The 19,090-nt window shown below is 43.3% G+C and overlaps 1 protein-coding gene across 8 annotated transcripts in view; it reads left to right on the top strand.

Annotated features, from left to right (window-relative positions):
• The window catches only part of LOC133166810 (nck-associated protein 5-like), a 65,744-nt gene that overhangs the window by 17,813 nt on the left and 28,841 nt on the right, over positions 1 to 19,090 (top strand). For 7 of the 8 annotated variants that reach the window (XM_061297114.1, XM_061297131.1, XM_061297105.1 and 4 more), the window contains 2 exons: positions 8,922 to 8,985; positions 15,452 to 15,585. In XM_061297114.1, coding sequence (XP_061153098.1) covers positions 8,922 to 8,985; positions 15,452 to 15,585 — 198 coding nt within the window. Of the gene's footprint in view, positions 1 to 3,209; positions 3,444 to 8,921; positions 8,986 to 15,451; positions 15,586 to 19,090 lie in introns of those variants that run through there. The other variant, XM_061297162.1, reaches the window with a different exon arrangement.

The raw sequence follows: 19,090 nt of genomic DNA, 5'->3' as shown, positions 1-19,090 counted from the left end.
TTGGATTTGAGAAGCACAGATATGGAAATGGGTGTGACTTTGCTTTTCAACTCTTTTTGAGAAATCGGGTTTATCAGTAAAAGACCGGAAGAGTGTGTAGCGTCGTCCCCTTTGGCGCTCACGATAGCGTGACGTTATTTGGACCGTTGCCTGCGCTTCCGAGCGTCTCTTGTCAAAACATCCTCAGTGTAAAGATGAGGATTCATAAAAGGCGCTGTGCTTTTTATGATGATGTCGTCTTTGTGCTGTTCGGGCTGGTAGGAGGTCATTTCCATGATAGTCACCTCCAGCTTGGAGGTCTTTGGAAAACATCCCTTTGTCCCAAAGGAAACAGGAAGGCGGGAAAATGTGTAAAATCCAAAACATGAGCTTGACAGATGATTCAGCTTTTGATTTTTTTTTTTTGCACGAGATCACATCAAGCGCTGTGGATTTGTTTGTGTTGTCGTGGTGGTGCTCACTGTAGAAACATCCAAGATGAATTACAGATGAAGTCAATCAGAGTTAATTCTGCACATGGAATACTTTTCAGCTTTTCCTGTGTTCAGAGAGGAAATGAGTCTGCGCTTATGATGTCTCGTCACCACACGGAGCTCGCTTCACCCCGCCCCTCCCACCCGGAGCTTCATTAGCCGCGACGCAGTCACGTTTTTTGTCCCATTACACATTCGTCTCGCCACATCCAATTTTAAACGTGGACACTCATGGGTTCTGTCTTGTGATTTGCATCTGTCTGGCCGCTCGCAGATCTGAGCGCGTTTGTCTTGCCTAAACAAACAGGCTCTCTGTCTGCATTCTGGAATTTCCTTTTGCCCGTATCGATGGAGGAAATGAGAGAGCCTCCATGTTAACATTTAAATATCTGCCCAATGCAAACTACACGTGCTTCCCTTTTGATGTTTAAAAGGCCTCCTTAAATTACAACAAAGCATTCAGGAAAACAACTAGTTGGCTCCGCTGTGATGAACGTCCGTCTTGGAACAAACACACACACACACACCTAAAGAGCAGAAAGGACCGGTCGAGTAATGAACTCCAGTGACGCATGCTGGCGTCCCTCGTCTGCCTCTGGTTACTCATTTGTGATCAAAACACAACGGATTACTGTCACACAGCGAAAAGTGTGGCTGATGGCTCTGGCGACTCCACTCATTAACCTCGTGTGTGTGTGTGTGTGTGTGTGTGTGTGTGTGTGTGTATAAATAAATGAAATAAAAAAATATATATATATATATACAGTAATCCCTCGTTTATCGCGGATAATTGGTTCCAAAAACCACCCGCGATAAGTGAAATCCGGCAGGCTAACGAGTTAGCGGAAAGAAGCTAATTTGCATTCGTGCTAATACGCGAAAACGGACTTCTAAAGGAATGCAAACGAACATTTGGAGCAATACTACATTGTCCTAAAGGTTAGACACAGGTTTCTTCAATTTAGAAGTTTTATTTTGGCTTTTAAATGGTTTTTTAATTTGGGAAAAAAAATCCGCGATGTAGTGAAGCCGCGATAAACGAAACGTGAAGTAGCGAGGGATCACTGTATATATATATATATAAAATGTAGAAATGCAGACGTCAATGGATGGATGGATAGGTGGATGGATATATAGAAATAGATAGATAGAAATAGATGGATGGAGAGAGCAAGAGCGAGAAACTGAAACAAACCGAACTAGTTTGTGAAAACGAGTCTCAACAAACCAAGGCAAGATTCAGTTAGTTGTGGAAGAGTCCATTTGAAAACAAGCTGCTGTCCAGCCACTCCTTAAACAAGGCTGTGCTCGGCTGCACTTGCGTTCCGACGGCCCGCCGCTCCGGCCCGTATCGATCTCTGTCTCAGCAGCGTCCTGTCTCAGTTTTGCCTTCGCTCACGGGCTGACTGTGGAATGCTAAGCTAGCCTAAGCGTGTCTACGTTTACATGCAACACCACTGGAGCCAGGCTGACTGTACGGGGCAGCCGATTTTTTCCAAACACGGATGCGGTAACGACCACAGCAGAACCATTTTGCGTGCACTCATATGGGACAGACGGAATATTTGAATGACGGGAGTTTGAAAGTTCAACTAAACAATGGCGGAAACCAACGTGGGACGGCAAAAGGCCGCTGATCTAATTAACGTGGATCACCGCCTTCGATATTTTTTTCATTACGCACACGTGTACGTGTTAATGCTGACTCGGTCGACCATTTGTCTTTTTTACCCAAGCGGGACAATGACGCCTAATTGGCAGCCACCTGCTCTGAGAATCAAATCGTGCCGCCGGCTCCATATTCAGATTTGCCCGCGGGACAGCTGCGCTTATGTTCAACACGATTATCCGTCCGCATAACTCTCATCATCGTCACCGGCCGTCGTGAATCTTCCTGATGTTTACGATGATGAATGAGACAGCGGGGTTCAAACAATGTGGAGCATCTTTCCTAATTGGTCCCCCCCCACACACGATTCTAATTTCCTCACACGGTCGGTGTCATTGTTCTTTCATCGCATTAGTGACAGCGAATACGGGGCCAAGTGGCAGCGATGGCCTCGACTCCGAGTCAGACCGGCCCCTTTCTTCTCCCTCTTTAACTGTCCACTTCTGTCAACGGGAGCCTTTTAATTCCCCCTTTCTCCCCTCCCCGTATCCGCCTCCCTTCGTACTGGTCCCATTGGGAGGCAGACAAAAGAGGGCGCCTCCATCTCTCTCGGTTCTCGCTCGCAGGCCCGGTCGAGGAGGCTTCAGTTTGTCACAGCCATTCATCTGAGACTGATTATGATTGCAGCAGATGGGCGAGAGCTCAGAGCGAGCAGACCTTCTTTTCCACACTTTGCCTTCCCCTGCTGCTTTGCTTGACTTTACCCGGCGGTTCTTGTAAAAAAGGCCATTTGTTGTCACCTGACACAATGGACAATCATTCAGTGTCTAGGTCAGCCATTTTTGTTTTTTTGGGCATCCTAAATAGTATTTTCAAACATATACAGGAGTCAGCTTGCCTGTTTTGTTCCAAACACACATTGTAATAAAAAAAAAAAAATCTTCCTCCATGATTCCCGACTTCCAGAGATGCAGCAGTGAACACATGTTCAACGTCCCGCTTGGAGGAGAGACAAGGTCTGAGCGCAAAGCAGAAACGGCGAGATAAAGCTCGGGGGCGGGGCGGAGCGGCGAGCAAGGGGGGCGGGGGAGGAAAGAGGGGGGTGGGGGGGTGACACTGCTGCGTGTTGATGTGAAAGAGACCACAGCTGAGAGGCAGAGCGCACGTCGGGAGAGAGCAGAGGGAAGAAGATCCGAGAGGCTTGATGCACGTTAGCCGAGTCCAAAGCGCTGCAGAAAAGAAAACAAAGACGATTCGCTAGTTGTAAACTTCAACCGGTACCATTTGCAGAAACGGAAGCAATCTGGCTGGATTACCATGAGTGTGCGCTGACTGCACCAGAATGCTGCATCTCCACCGGGGTAAGAGCGACTTTATATTTTTGAGTGATTCTGGTCCATTGAAGGGAAATTTGCAGCAGATCATGGATGGAAAAAAAAAAAAGAATTGCTCAGGAACGATCTTGGATAGTGAGTTGGACGAACCAGTGGGGGGTGCAGAGAATTGCGTCCGGTGTCGCCAGTGGCAACAGATTGTGGCATTAACCATGTTGACTGGGACTGATAGCAGAAGGAAATGGATCACTGTCCTTGTTGGGGGATTTATAGACATAGGAATGCTGCCCGCTTTTGTCCTTTCACACTCTCTCGAGCAGATTAAGATTTTCTTGGCGGTCCGTTAAAGACCACTGTGGAATGTTGCAATGAAAATGTGATTTTTTTTAATTATTTTTTTAATTCCGACAATTATAGCATTGATGTCTCCGATTTTTGAGTTCCTCCAAAGTTTCAAGTCGGCCATTTTTAAAGAACACATACTATAAATGGATATCTTAGCGTATTTTTGTTATCTCTATAAACAGAACCATCCGAGAAGATGATAGCAAAGCATGGGAGAGTAAAAGAAGTTTGACTCTTGTTGATTTTGACAAAATGCCAGATTTGATTTTTTTTTTTTTCCTGCCATGGGAATCAGTGGCGTCCAAGTTTGACAGCAAAACAGATTCTTCCATGATGTCATGACTTGAATGGCAGCCATCAAGAGGAGAAGGTAGTTTGCTATCTCGGCAAGTTGGACATGAGGCCACTTTGCCCCTTTTTAAAGGGGGGTGGGGGGGCAATATGTCAACATGTGAGCATGCCAGATGTGTTTTTGCCATGCTGGGTAGTTGGAGTCTGCCTCTATGTGAAACCTACCTGGGGATTACCGGATAAGAGGATTGGCAAGTGGACCGATTTGGTTCGCTCAAATTAAAACTATAATTCTCTCCATTGTGGCCATGCTGACATTTCTTTTTGCGCGATTTTACAAAATGACTTTCCCCCACTGACTGCTTTTCCTTTTTGTCACTTTGACATTCAGACATTGAAATTTATTTCCACCCCCCCACTCCCTCCCACTGCGTGTATTCATTGACCCTCAGCTAGCATGTTGGGCTCAGGTCAAAGTGAATTATTGAGGAATGTCATCCCGGTTTAATGGCTCGTCGAGTGGGCCTCAGCGTGGAAGTGTTTCCCCTTTCTTTGAAAGCTTTGGGAGTGGGGGGTGTCCTTCTTCCAGACGACTTTCCCACATGATTCCCACCGCCGGCGTAGCGTCTCCAAGGTCTGAGCATTTTCAACGACAAGGGTCGCTTCCATGCGAGCGAAACAAAGTGCGAATGTAAACAGTCCACTTGTTTGTAAGACAAACCTCTCTTGTTTTGCGAAATCTCATGATATCGCCCGAGAGTTTATTTGATTTCAGCTCACATGGTGGCGCCGCGTTCTCGCCTACAGCCATCTTTGTTTACTCGGACGCACGATGGCGATCACATGAATCTCGCAAGGTTCTTAGAACAAAAGCTAGCAAAGATCCCAGCTTCTGAAGTTGTCACGGTGACGCCTTTATGGCGGTGAGCAAATTGAGGGGGTCTTGAAAAAGACTTCTTCTGCCATGTTGGAACTCTTCAGCCCTTTTGCTCTTTTCTGAGAGTGAATTATTGCAAGTAAAAGCCCTCGGATGACTTCACCGCTAGCATGCCGCAAGTCCGACGTGAGGCTGCCATGCCAATTCGAAAGACGTAGCTCAAGTGCTTGGATGTGAAGCTGTTTGTCCGTCACTGTTTGAAAACCACCTGATGTCACCGCTTGGTCCTCCCCATGAATCAACAGAACATTCCAGTAAATTTGAGTCGCGACAAGCAAAAATGGCGGACAATGCATGGAAAGCGTGAATTACAATGCATTTAGACAAAAGCTTTGCTTTGCCCAGCTGCAAATCAGCCCTAAAAAAAAAAATTGTCGTGTCGCCACTTCAGTTTATGAGTAGACAGTAGCGCAACGGGTTCTTGGCATGTTCTTCTTCCAACTTCCTGTCAAACGTCTAGTCCAGTTGGCCAGTAATAATACATTTTAACAACGCGGCCCCCAGTAGGTGTATTTATGAGGACGGGAAATTCAGTAAATGTATTCTTAAAAGTTGACTCGCGCCTCAGTAGCCCGGACTTGCTGAGATGAAGTAGCCCGGAGGCGGAGGCAAGCGTGTGACACACGGGAGATGATCATCGGGAAAAAAAAAAAGATGAAACAACATAATTACTTAAGCTGGAGGCCAAAAATGTTTGTGTGTCACAATGAGGTGTGTCTTAAATGCTGGTGTCATGTCTTTGAAATGCTTAATCGTTTTTTTCCATCTCGTCTCATTAGTGCTCAATTTCACTTTTTTTTTATGTTTATATTGAGAGTTGGCATAAGAAAACAACAATAAGCCTCGCTGGACGAGCGAGCGCATTCCTTGCAGCTCAGGAGAAGTCTTGGAGGAATCATCTAATCTGGGTGTGGACAGCGACATTCCCATGTTGGAGTTTCGAAACAAGCACACCGAGCGCTTTGATGTTATAGATCATTTGCAAGATCGTACGTGAAGTGAACCAAGCGTTCCTCTTCATCCTGTTTTGAGGGATGTGGTCTTTATTTTTACTTTGAAATTAATTCTTGTGAACGGATCAATTGTATATATTTGGGAAAAAATACTATGTTAAAAAAAAAATATATATATATATATATAAGAAAATATAAAATACTACTATCTAAAAAATATATTTAAAAAAAAAATATATATATATAAATATACGAAAAAAATTATAAAATAAATATAAAATATATAAAAAATATTAAATTTACCAAAAGGGATGTGGTCTTTATTTTTACTTTGAAATTAATTCTTGTGAACGGATCAATTGTATATATTTGGGAAAAAATACTATCTTAAAAAAAAATATATATATATATATATATATATATATAAGTATATATAAAATACTACTATCTAAAAAATATATTATAAAAAAAAATATATATAAATATACGAAAAAAAAAATTATAATATAAATATAAAATATATAAAAAATAATTACATTTACCAAAAAATGATCAAATATACCAAACTATAGCAGGCAATAGTTTTGGCTTGGAAATGCTCCGGGTTGACCATTGATTTGTGGTGAACTGAAGTGAACTGTACTGCTTGGTGGGAAAAAAAAGAAAAAATTAAGTTACTCGTGCTCAACGATTCCGATCTCCTGTGACTCCACTCAGCGCATGCGTGAGCTCAAGAACGTGCGTAACTTTGCCCATAAATGATCTCGAACGCTCCGCAGACAAAATACATTTGCAACGAGGTTCTTTGTGTGCGCCGGCTCATCACATTTCAACACGTTAATAATTGATACTCTGCTACTGCGAGCTAAAGCTTCATCAAGCCGGCCAGCCAGACGAATGGGTGTGTACGCCGCTGACATGTGGCTCCTGTTTGTTTCTCCGCCGCCGTCCGGCGCACTCAACCTCCACGTCGGGGAGGTCTCCAGCTGTGGCTGAGTCTCCATCCAAGACCTAGTAGGGGGGGGGGGGGTCGATGTTGTCTGAGATGTTGTCTGTGCTCAGGTCCTGGAAACTGTTAAGCATTATCAAAGTCAAGATTGAAAGCTATAATTGATAAAGGAAGGAGCAAAGTTTTAGAAAATGCGAAGCAAATTGATTCTTCTACTGTTGAGCGCCCGCCAGGCTTGGTTCACACGAGATTTTTTCGAGTTACATAAACAGTCAATGGCGAGATTATGGATGGGGATGACCCATGCTGGCGCGCAGCACCTCGATGTGGGCCACGGGATCGCGTGCACGCCACAGCTCTTAGCCCAGCAGGGACTCAGACGCTAATACATAAATGCATGGCGGGCCCGTTGCCCATCATGCAAACGTTTGTGCATCCTTGTGGCTCCGACTGACGTGTTCGGGTCACTGGATAACTCCCAGACAATATCAGGAACTTTTTTTTTTTTTTTTTTAAATAATCTTGTTCCTGCACCTAAATGCAATATGTGCAGAATGCTCAAAACGTTGTGAGATGTTTAAGCTGGTTAAGATCAAACCAGCACGTTTGTTTTTGTGGTTTTCGCCCTCATGAACGGCAAACAGCGGTCACGGCGGTGGAAATATTTGCAAAGCACTCCAAAGTCAAATACGACAGCCTTTTTTTTTCTTCTCCCCCCAACAACCTTCTTGCCGGATGTGGTTAGTTACGTCTCGTCATGAGAAAGATGCTGAGGCTGTGGGAATGATCACATAGGTTAAACGTGAGCTATGTTTTACAAATGAATAACTTAAAAATAAATAGAAAACAATAAATAGAACTCAAATATAAAAAGAATTCTGAGAAACTTGACCAAGAAACTCGCATTTTTACGCGCTACGGATTCCACATTATCATACTTTGGAGGAAGCAGCCCGACCTTAAATCGAAATTCCAAATGCCTGATGTGTTTTCTCATGAAGGGCGTAATGGGCCGGTAGAACAGGCGTGTGCGATGAAACAAAGTGGACTGGTGCCAGGCCCGGCCGGTTGTAACAAAGCAAAAATTTGCAAGAGTGTGGAAATGACGTGTCTCCCCTGCCAACCCTCGAGGATAAGGAGAAAAGTGTTGTGCAACTGGTCACACAACTTTCATACAAATCCAATAACATATGGCGCATTGAAAACATAAAATAAAAACATTAGACTCAATATTTAAGCTTTTTTTTTTCCAATCCCCCTCTGTACTTTTTATGGTGCAGTTCAGTTGTATTTAACGTTTAAATAATGATGATAATAATGATAACTAAGTGCTCCATATATTCCAATCTTTAGGAAATGTGTATTTTCTAACACTTATGTAAGCACGTTTGTCATTTAATGCATCTTAGTAAAAATTATCATTTAAAAATAAACTCCCCTAAATTTAAGTACAGTTTTGATATTTTCCCAACACTATTATAAAATTATTTTTTCGAAATAAAACTTATGACTTGTTACGCAAATTCGACGTAGGACCATATGCTAATACTTTTTTTCAGGTGCTACTAAAGTAATTGAGCACCGATGCCGTCAGACTTGACACACACACACACCCAAACACACACTTTAGTCTCCACTCTTGCTCAGTTAGTCAGCACCTGACTGCTTGTTTGACAACGCCGCCTTTACTCGAATGTGTCTGGCGTCGTTAAAGCCAGCGCCATTGTTTGGCTCCAGACGGACCATTCATCCGTCAGCCGCACGACGGATTTTTAATCACCAGGTGTGAACTGGCCCAACAGGTGAGCAGGCGGCTAAAAAAAAACAAACTCTGATGTCACACCGAGACTTTTTTCAGGTGGCTCACTTAAGGAAGGCTTTGGTTGATTGACTGGCCGTCAAACATGGCCGCCATTTGTTGACATTGGAATCGATTGACTTCTGAGAGCTTAACAAGGATTTTATTCCTAGGCCTAATCATATCACGCTGCTTATTCTCCCCATTTCTCTCTCTTTTTTTTTTTGTTCAGGGAAAAACTGGCCGTGGCTCGCCTGCAGAGGGAAGTCGCGCGGAGCAAGAGTGAGGGAACAATGGTAAGGTACACCCAAGCAACCCATGAGTCAGTCAATTGGTGCCAGCTCATCAAAATTGCTTTTGTGGGAGACGATTAAATGAAATTAGGTGAGCTAAAAAAAGACCACAGACATCCTTGTCCTAGGCGAGGCTTTCTAGTGCTGTCACGAGATCAAATCTCAAACCGTGTGATTCAATAGACGTCAGCTGATTGACCCACTTTGAAAAGCTTGTTGCTTGATGATGTCGGACCCCCCCCCCCCCCCCCTTTCTTTCTGGTCAAGGAGGTCATCATATCGTCTCGAATTCCTCAAAGGGACTTTAGCATACCGTTGCGGTTCAAGTGAACAGGTGAAGGTACACATAAATTATGTCGTAAAAGAAGATGACCACAGACGCCAGTAGAATCTCATCGAGTCATCTTCCCACATCGGCGCCCCCCCCCCCCTCCCTCACCTCCACTTGACCTCCTTCCACAATGTCACGCCGCTCACGTGTCCAACTTATATTTGACCGCGTAGCCGTGAGTCTCATGGGCAAAGTTCACGCTGGGCATTTAAAACTTGACCTTCTCAATTCATTGCCCCGTCACAGCCACTAATCCCCCCCCTCCCCCCCCTGTGCATGTTCTGGCTTTGTACGTGCACACACTATCATCTTCTCTGCGGCATCATTACCTCCTCCTGTAACACTAACCTCGCCGACCCGAGCCAAGCAAAACATCTCATTGGCGACGGAGGAGCAGCTCTACACAACATGCTAATTATGTCTTCAAAGTGTGTGGATTGTAAGCGTGCACATGGTGGTGGGACCGGGAAGGGGAGGGGGGGGGGGTCGAGTTATCTGTCTGAGACAGGAGCTGGTAGGGGGGTATCACTAAGCTCCATTTGAAATTGGGCTTACCCCAGTTGGAGTCCCCTCGCACTCCCTTTTTGGCGCTTTGTGGCATTCCTGGGAGGCATCGCGGCTCCTCACCAGAAAGAGAGAAAAAAAAAAAGCTGCACGGAGGAGATAATAACTGCCAGAAAGTAGAAACCAACAACGACTTGTGCCGATGCCCATTTCCACGTACACCCTGCCATTTTTCCCTCGAGGGGATATTAAGCAGTGAAGGTCACATGATGCTTATAATTCATCATCCATCCATTTTCTATACCGCTTGTCCCCTAATTTAATTTCCCTGTTGAGCAACACAACGAGCGACTTTTGGAACTTGTGCAGAATCACTTGACCAATTCGCAATTGGTGCGAACGCGGAAACTTTATTGTGGATTTGGACATTTAAAATTCCTACAAGACAGAGGGCATGTTTGGGTCCGTGGCTTTTCTTTCCAAAAACCTCATCTGTTCAGAGTGGAATTGCTCATTAACAGGCTCATCGCCTCCTTTCTTTTTTTTTTTGCTGGAATTCTTCCCAGAGGCGTGGTGCCGGGCCGGGCCGGGCCACGGTGGTTTAAAGCTACAATCTCCGTCCGTCCATTTGGGGAGGGGGCAGGATGCGGGGGTTTCCTGTCAGGCTCAAAACACACGTCCACATGCAGACTCATAAAGAGAGCGTTACATGCGCTGCCCAGGGGGGCGGGGCTCCCCATTAGAGAGGAAAAAAAAAAAAAAAGGCTAAGATTATGGCCACTGGAAACGGCTGTGTAAACAACATGTGAAAATAAACCATCTCGACTTTGGGAGCTTTATTTTTCTTTGAGGGTCTGTGGACGCTCACTGATACGTTACGGCAAAAAGACAGAGGTGCTGCTGTCAAGGTTTGGCTTGCATGCGCCACTAAACACGCACGTGAAAAGCATCAGAAGAAAGAAACCAGATTCAGCAGTGAGCACGTGAAGTCAAACAATAATCGTTTCATCGGACCGCTTTATTAATCGTTTTTATTGGTTATCAGTAGACCTCCGTGGCTTTATTTTTTATCAGGGGATAATGGAAGTAGTCAGTAGTGTGTCGTTGGTCCTAATGAGATGAGCAGCGTGTCAGTGATTAATGACCATTCATTTATCACTAAACGACACTGACAGCACGGTTAAGATTGAAGGCAGTTTGTCGAGCCGATAACGAAACACCTCAAAGGGCTTCTCGGAGTCTTTCTGACAGCCGCTGCTTCAAAGTGTGACAGTGAATGTGAACTCAGGTGCTGCTTTTGCATACGGGGCCTTATCAGGCACGTCCAGGGGGGGGGGGGGGGGGGGCGCTCAACTCCCCCTCCTTGACCTGAGAGGTGGACGAGTGCTGACAGCCAGGTGACAATAAGAAACTGCCAGGTCAGATTATCGAAGTTTGGGTATTTTCCGATTTTTTATTTCTTCATTCCCCACAGTCTCCCGTGTATGTTTATTATCATTTTTTTGTGGACCCCCTTAAATATCCTTGTATGCCCCCTCGCCCCCCCCCCCCCCCCCCCAAGGAAAGAAATCTTAGCTCCGGCAGTGCAAATACAACCATGACATTAAATTCCAGCAAAGCATCCCAAATCCTCCTTGTTGCACGTCTCCATTTGAATTTTATTGCTGCTGATGAGCACACACACACACATAACCCACTGACATGTTTTATTAATGAACTCAGAACCTTGCCGGTGTATTGTGTCCCTGATGTTTGCTTTAGCAACAAGCCAGAGACCCGCTCCCGGCCCTTTGATTAGAATCTGAATGAGGGGGGGGCGAAGACGCGGGGGGGTCTGAGTCATGAGGAGATTATCGAGCTGCCCCAAAATTGTACCCACGCATCCTCCAGGAGGACGGACATCAATTGATGCAGGCTCGCTCAGTCGTGCACTTGAGCTGATTATGCTGATGTAGCTTTTCCTAAGTGGGAGTCGGACCTGCGAGCGGAGACTGAGCTCTAATGAATTTACAGCCATCCGTGGATCTTTGAGGGCACTATGAGGGGGAGGGGCAGGGCTGATGTAGTAATTCAGTCTGAATGAGGGCACCATTACCTTCTAATGCAGAGCAATTTCAGAAGCAGAACTCGCTGCAGCATTTAAGACTACATAAGACGCACACAGTCTCAGTGCATCTTGCACTTCACTCAATTACGAGCGTTGCGCGTTGGCCGTGATAAATGGACTCATCACGAGATGGGTGTTTTTTTTTTTTTTTTATCATCCGGGAAATGAAATGTGCTTCGTCTGTGATGGAGGTCAAACTTTATCCTCTAAGGGCTTATTGAAAATACTGTATATTGCTCAGTAGATAAAAAGCCATCCCCGGGCCATTTTACAAATGAGCTTCTCCTATTTAGTTAATGTTTGGGCAGATGTGCTTGTTAGTTTGGCGCCCTCTACAGGCAGAAAACAATATTACACCTGTATGTCTCATCAAGGATGACAGGCGATGAATGGAAGAATCCTTTTTGGTGCCTGTCGTTGGTTGAACTAAATGTTCTTCTAGAGGTTCGCTGGATGCCATTAAAGAACATTTCCAGGAATAAAAGCCATTTCAGAGTGGCTCTGATGTATTGCTGTGGATTTCTGGCCACATAAAGATATGCTAATGTTGGATTTAATAGCCTCCTGCCTGGTTAAACTACAGAAATTATATATTGAGTTGAAGCTATCGAAGGCTTTCACCGGAATAAAACAGTAAATCCTGCCTTGTTATTGAGATTCTTAGCTCGGTTGGGTCGGCAGTGGCGCTTTTGCCATGCGGGCAAATCCAAATAACAAAAAGCTACTGTTGCTCGAGGGACGTGCAACAATACCATGCACATTACTGCGTGAAGAAAAGCTTTTTTGTCTTGCGTTACTAGCAGCTTTGTCATTCAAATTCATGTTTGCATGGAGGTCATTCGACTTTACGACTAAAGTGGAGGTTTGTTATGGGTCCAGGTGTGGAGGTTTGCTTTTTTTTCTGTTGCACTTTATGCTTTTTTTTTTGCAGTTGGATTTATAGCAGTCGTTACTTTTGACAGAAGGGAGCCTCACATACTGTAGTAGCCGCCAATTTACAACCACGGCAAGACCGTGTGCCGGTTTTAATGGTGTCTTGGGTTTTGTATTCACGCCCTAATAGATTCGACTGGACAAAATGTGCTTTTGTAAGTGGAACCGTTTACATGAGTGCGAGTTGGTTGTTTAGCGGTTTTGTCTGGTTACTGTAAAACAGGCAGATTGTTAAATATGCAGAATTGGATGGATTTGAATGGTTTTTTTGGCTTATTGAAATAAAAACCAATATATGATACAATGCAGTTCTACACCACAACCACATATTATGTCTCCCTGAGTGACCTTTTTATATTTTTTTAGTTAAGTGTGATTTAAATCATGTCTGATAGTTGCTAAGTGTTTACGTGCGTTATCACTTTCCCACCACTAGAGGTCCCCCTCACGCTTGTCTGCAAACTGCTCCGAGCTGACCAACAGCTGTGGGGAAAAATAAATATCCGATTCAGTTTGAAACAATAAAAAATAAAGCAATACTTGACTGTCACTTATTCATTTTCAGAAATTTGTATTTATCAAATTACTTTCGAGTTAGTTCGTCCTTTTTTTTTTTGGGCCAAATATTCCAACAGTTGTCTGCTTTTTTGTGGAAGTGTACCTAATTTTGTGACCAGTGACTTGTGTATTTTCAGTCCAGTGTTGTTAATTGTGGCAATCTTTCACCAGTTTAATTTTTAACACTTGTCCACAGGAGACTGTTAAGACATTTGATAAAATACAAAAAATGTTGATGCTATCCAAGAATATAGATGAAATACAAACTTTCAGGTCAGCATTTTAGATTACCAATATATCCCTGTCCTCGTAAGTAGCTTCATTATTAAACTTGTAAATTTTTACATGAGCATCTCTGTCCAGATGAGCGCAGACAGTTCCTGATGCAGTACCGTGTCGGTTTCCCGGCAACGAGTTGAGCTAATTCACGTATAATTTCAAATTACCATAGGAGCGTCTGAGACTTTAAAGTACATTTCGAGGAGGGTTCATGTCGGCCGTGCAACAGATAGCTGAGGCCATCAAGACAGAAGAATCCAATTAAAGCATGGACAAAGATTTCATTTCAGACTCGTCTTGAGTTGGAGAGAAAAAACTGATAAAACTGGTTAAGTTGACACGAGTCTTTTTGGGCGCTTTGGGCTTTTCTGTCAATATCAAGGCAACGACGCTCTGCGTTTCCCACGCGAGTCGAGCATAAAAAGCTCGGCAGCAGTGAAAGATTGAAGCTGTGATGTACTTTGACATTTTTGGGTGAACTTTCTTTTGAGGCGAAGTAGCAACAACTTATTATTAAATGTCATCATTATTTACTTTCCTCTCTGAATTTTTACCTTTGCCGTAGAAGATGCGTTTTTATCAGAGTGGGTTTGTGCACAACTGTGGATTTCAATGTCAAGCCAGGTTTTTCTTTAAATTATCGCTGGCTTACCTACGCTCGCCTCGAGTGACTTCCTTTTTGTGTGGTCATCAAAAGATGATTGTAAGCTATTTCACAAACATTGGCCACCTCTAATACAAGTATTTTGAAAAGTGTAGCAGGTGTTGGATGGGCAGATGAATGAAAACAGCATAAATTGGTGAAAGAAAAATGGTGGTGCTAAGACCTCAAAACAACCCGTCGTGAAATCCTCAACTGGATCGAAGTTACCGCAATTTCTTCTTCGCAAGAGACGTAATGAACAAAACTACAGAAAGCCAACCAGAAGGTGCAAATTGCGCAAGAACCGCGAAACCAAATTGGGGCCAAGGAAATCAACTTTGGATCACAGCGGGGATTTCATAGCTTGTGCTAGCATGGCTTCTTTTCTTACAGGCTCATTAATCTCCATTGATTGAAGCAGCAAAATCGATCTAAAAATCTTTAGGAACTGTCTGACAATATGAGAGACCATTTTTTTCCCCCTCCACAATTAAAAACAGTTTGAAGGTGTCGTAGCAACGTGCCAATCCGAGTGTAAACAATCGTCGCAGTTTAAACAATAAATTAGCCTCGCGCGATACACTGCGAAACCAACAGCGAATGCGCCTTTTGGCTTTTGTTGCCATGGCAACCGGATGTGGACCTCGTGGGTTTCGTTGTGGTTAGCAGCCGCTATGAGTTTGACCCTTTGCTAGCTAGCTAGCTAGCTAGGTGGCACATGACACAGCAAACATGAATACTCCAACCAAAACTGTCAACAACTTTAACAAGCAAGCGAATTTCATTAGCATGTGCTAATCTATGAATCTAAAAATAAATCAGCACGGCTCTTGAAAACCTTTTAGCTTTAACGATTTTTTTTTTACTTTAACCAAACATGACTGCCAAGTCATGCGTGGCTAGAAATGTGACATCATCATTCGGAAATTGATTCAAAATGGTTCAGTTTTCAGAAACCGGCAGCTAAAAATCCAAATCCAAGTTGAGTATTAAACATTGGCGAGGATTGCGTATTAAATTTGGGTGATGTTATTTTATCGTTATTCGCGTATAAAATGTTCAACGTCGAATGATTGTTTTGGCGTAACATGCGGATGTTCTTTTTCCTCTGCAGCGAGAAAAGCTGATCCATGAGCTAGAGGAAGAGCGACGTCTGCGTCTGGAGAGCGAGAAGCGTCTGCGTGAAGTGACGGAAGAATCCGAGCTGGGCCGGGCACAGTTCGTCTCCTTGCAGCAGCAATTCGCCAGGTGACTGAACCCAACACGTTCACTCGCCCTTGTCGTCTTCCGTGACACACAAAAGTAGGACAAAGTATTCAAACAAAGCCTTTTTGCCGGCCGGCCGGCCGGCCGGTCTGGAGCCCCTAATTTGCTGATAGTCATGCGAGGCTCTTCACATTAGCTTCTCTCAAATCGGCCGCTTATCTCCTCATTAGAAAAGCGCTTCACACTTTAATGATCCCAGCGTGCAGCCGCAGACTCTTTGGCAGCGGAGGGATGGAATATTTAAAAAGATGATGAGTGCATATTTGAAATGTGCCATTGATGCAACAATGCTCTCGCTTCTCGACTTGCACGATTTCGACTCATCAACATTTTACTTTACGCCCAGTCAGAACCTGCTTGCATACAAAAATGTGGAAAATTGTTGGTGTTGATAAAAGAACGATAATAATAATAAAAATAATCATTATTATTATAATAACAATAATGATGATAGTAAAAAATAGTACCGTTTTTTTCCGTGTATAGTGCGCCCCCATGTATAGTACGCACCCCTAACAATGGCATGCTGATGCTGGAAAAAAGCTTGTACCCATGTATAATACGCACCCAATTTTTATGAATTTTTTTAATTTTTTTTTTTTTTTTCTTTTTTTTTTTTTAAGTCCCAAAGATCGTCACACACGCAGGGAGGCAATGGGTCCCATTTTTAAAGTCTTTGGTATGGTCTTAACTAGGCTGGATGTCATTTTTTTTTGTTGGCGTTGATTTCTCCGACTGCCCCTAAACGCACCACCGCGCTCCGTGCGCAGGGGAATGAGGCGGCTCTGTATGGGAGATACGTTGAAGAGGAATAAAAACAACCTTGGAAACCAAAACTTGCCCCTCGTCGTGACTCGGAGCCGCAATAAATGTTTCGGATTTGTGTAGGGTACATTGTGACAGACGGCAAACTAGCAGGTGATCGAGCGAGCGTCTGATACAAGAGCATTGCGGTCGTATGGAGCGTGTTTGAAATGAACAGCAGAGACGAAAGGAACAAGGCAAAGTGTTGTGAAATAAAATATTACCTGTAATACGCATTTTGTTATTTGCTGATTGAAACTGCTAATTAAACTGTGAATTGAAACTAATAGGTGGAGAACTGAACTCTCGCTCTTTATATAGCTGACGTGTCTTGCGCAACCGTTCTGCGCATCTGTAATGGCGGCCTCCGTATGACGTCCGGTCCGCGATGGAGATTAAAAAACAAACAATATTTGACAATAACACACCATCGAGGATTGCACCATCGCATCAAACGATGTGTCGTCAATTATGAATTTTACTAAGTGTGTTGGGCAGGATGGCTGAATGCGATGCGCGATTGACAACAAACAAGAAGAAAGGTGAGTTTTATTTCGGGGGAGATTTGTCATGTCCCGTCCCCAGTTTTGCTATGTGTCTAGGTTGCCATAGTTTCTGTTCGTGTCACCCCGCTCTTCCTGTGTCACCTCAATCGATGTAACGTGTTTTGTATTTAAGTCCTGTCTGCCCCTCGCTCACCGTTGGATCATTGCATGTGTTACTGTCATTCTGTTCCTGTCTTTGGTAATGTCACCCTGTCTTTTTGTTCCACGACTTTGTCGGTCAGTCCTGTTGTTGGTTTTGTTGTACCATGACTTTATTTAAAAAAAAAAAAAAAAAAATTAAAAAAAAAAAAATTAAAATTTTTTTTCTTTGTACCCATGTATAATACGCACCCCAGATTTTAGGACAATAAATTAGTAAAATATTGCGCACTATACACGGAAAAAAACGGTAATCAAAAAAATAAAAAGAATAATGATAATGATAATAATAATAAAAAATAAATAAATAATAATTTAATAATAAAATAAAATAATAAAAGATTTTTACTCATCAACATTTTACTTTACGCCCAGTCAGAACCTGCTTTCATACATACGTGGAAAATTGTTGGTGTTTATAAAAGAACGATAATAATAATAATAATAATAATTATTATGCCTTTCAAAAATTGTTGAAAGAAAATTAACCAATGAAAATCAAGCATTGTTGCTTTTAATTGAGTTTCAACAGAATAAAAACAAAACTATTGAATATTATCAACATCATTATTATTATTATTTTATTATTTTTCTTTATTATTATCACTATCATTATTCTTTTGATTATTATTTTTTATTATCATCATTATTTTTATCAATAATGATAGTGATAATAATAAAGAAAAATAATAAAATAATAATAATAATAATGATGTTGATAATATTCAATAGTTTTGTTTTTATTCTGTTGAAACTCAATTAAAAGCAACAATGCTTGATTTTCATTGGTTAATTTTCTTTCAACAATTTTTTTTTCTCTACCAACAATCTTGTCCACATGTGAACATATGCTACCTAATACCAGTCTGCATTCTTTAGTCTGGCTTTTACTGTGCTGGAATTGTTCATTCAACTTCGAGCACTGACGTGTGATGATAATTTGAGCGTGTAATCTTGCGGCTTCCCCCTGTGAGTGAGACTCGTGCAGATAGTCTAGCAGCACTGTGAGAAAGCAAAATCCATCTAATAATAGCGGAACATATCAAGCGTATCCCTGATTGGGTCCAAATGAATTTGTCACTGTGACTCGGGGTCACCTGGATGGATGGCGCTCATTGGGCGCCGGACCGCTGAGATTATCTGGTCAAAGATTCCATTATCGGCTCCAGAAATGGGGCTTATCAACAGGAGGATGTTTGGAGACTCGCTCGGCTACTGTTGTCATTCTGTGACGGTTCTGTTCGGACTTGCATGGTTATCATTTCTGGGCTCAGGACACCTGGATAGGGCGGGGTCATACAAAGGTCAACTAGTGGCTTCATCTGGGTGCACACAACCACTTGCCTATATATTTTTGGCCTGACTTGTTTCTTTTTTTTTTTTTTGCACACAAAAATCCCACCCACGTTTGCTTGGTTGAGATTTAAAAAAAAAAAAGTCTCCGCGCCCCAAATGACTGGCCACTTAGCTCCAGACGAAGGTGTGTACACAAGCAAGCCCCCTCCTAAGTTCTTAGCTTGGTGTGGGTCACATGCTCACCCCCCTCCTGACTTGGTCAACCCCCCCCCCCCCCCTCCCCCCACCGTCATTAAACGACTACGGATTAGTGGTGGACTGCAGCACACAACCCTGCTCAGCCCACCCTCAACGTCCCTCGACTCATTACGAGTTGGGATTTTGGAGCGCAGTGGACAGACGGAAGAAAAATGTGCCTTGAGAGCAACATCATCAGCGAACTTTAGTCGGACTTGGATCCCGCAACGGCGCCGTGAGGCCTCGAGATGACCCAAGTGCAGGCTGAAGGTGCCCGTTTATATGCCCAAGGATGAAGGAGGCCCTCGCCAGGTAATTGGGTCCAACAGCGCCTTTTTTTCCCCCACTAATGTGTTGTCTGGGATTTACAGTATATATTGAATCATATGTGCAACAGGCTAAAAATCTGGCCTGGTCTACTAAGTGGGTGCACCCAGCATGGTGTC

Source organism: Syngnathus typhle, linkage group LG2 (assembly GCF_033458585.1).
Source record: "Syngnathus typhle isolate RoL2023-S1 ecotype Sweden linkage group LG2, RoL_Styp_1.0, whole genome shotgun sequence".
In the NCBI taxonomy this organism is placed as follows: Eukaryota; Metazoa; Chordata; class Actinopteri; order Syngnathiformes; family Syngnathidae; genus Syngnathus; species Syngnathus typhle.
The sequence above is the reverse complement of the archived record's forward strand: the minus strand, read 5'-3'. Positions and strand labels throughout refer to the sequence as shown.